Source organism: Lipotes vexillifer, unplaced genomic scaffold (assembly GCF_000442215.2).
Source record: "Lipotes vexillifer unplaced genomic scaffold, Lipotes_vexillifer_v1.1 scaffold230, whole genome shotgun sequence".
NCBI classification, from domain to species: domain Eukaryota; kingdom Metazoa; phylum Chordata; class Mammalia; order Artiodactyla; family Lipotidae; genus Lipotes; species Lipotes vexillifer.
Window position 1 is genome coordinate 8,980,864 of NW_006775143.1, and position 492 is coordinate 8,981,355.

A 492-nucleotide genomic window follows, 5' to 3' on the forward strand; every position below is an offset into this window, starting at 1 on the left:
CATGAGGATTGGCATGTGTTGCTGAAAATGCAGTTACCCAATATTGATTATATTTAGGATACAGCGGTGAAGGTCATTTAAACTTCTCCATCTCGTAGGTCCACTCTGATTATCGCCTATTGACTATCATATAGTTTTATCTTAAATATCTAATGCTAGTATTATTGTTAAACACCTTTGAGGCTTTTTTTTTTTTTTGGCTGCATGGCCTGTGGGACCTTAGTTCCCAGACCAGGGATTGAACCTGCGCCCCCTGCAGTGGAAGCGTGAAGTCTTAACCACTGGACCGCCAGGGAAGTCCCTTTGAAGCATTTCTGAGAGTAGCTTTTTCTTTGACTATTCTTATTGGCAGAAAATTTATAGAGATGTTATTCTGGTGTGATGACAGTCACTAACTAAAAGAATGTAAGATCCAGTTCCCTGTCCACCTTGTGGCAGTAAAAGATTCTAATGCCTTAACAATCTCTTGCCAGATGGAAATTCCTGCTGCTA

General features: G+C 40.4%; 1 protein-coding gene across 1 annotated transcript in view; it reads left to right on the forward strand.

Moving 5' to 3' along the window:
• Window positions 1-492, forward strand: part of PTPN3 (protein tyrosine phosphatase non-receptor type 3) — a 72,034-nt gene that overhangs the window by 61,057 nt on the left and 10,485 nt on the right. Inside the window, 1 exon segment of the mRNA XM_007449792.1 lies at window positions 474-491. Coding sequence (XP_007449854.1) covers window positions 474-491 — 18 coding nt within the window.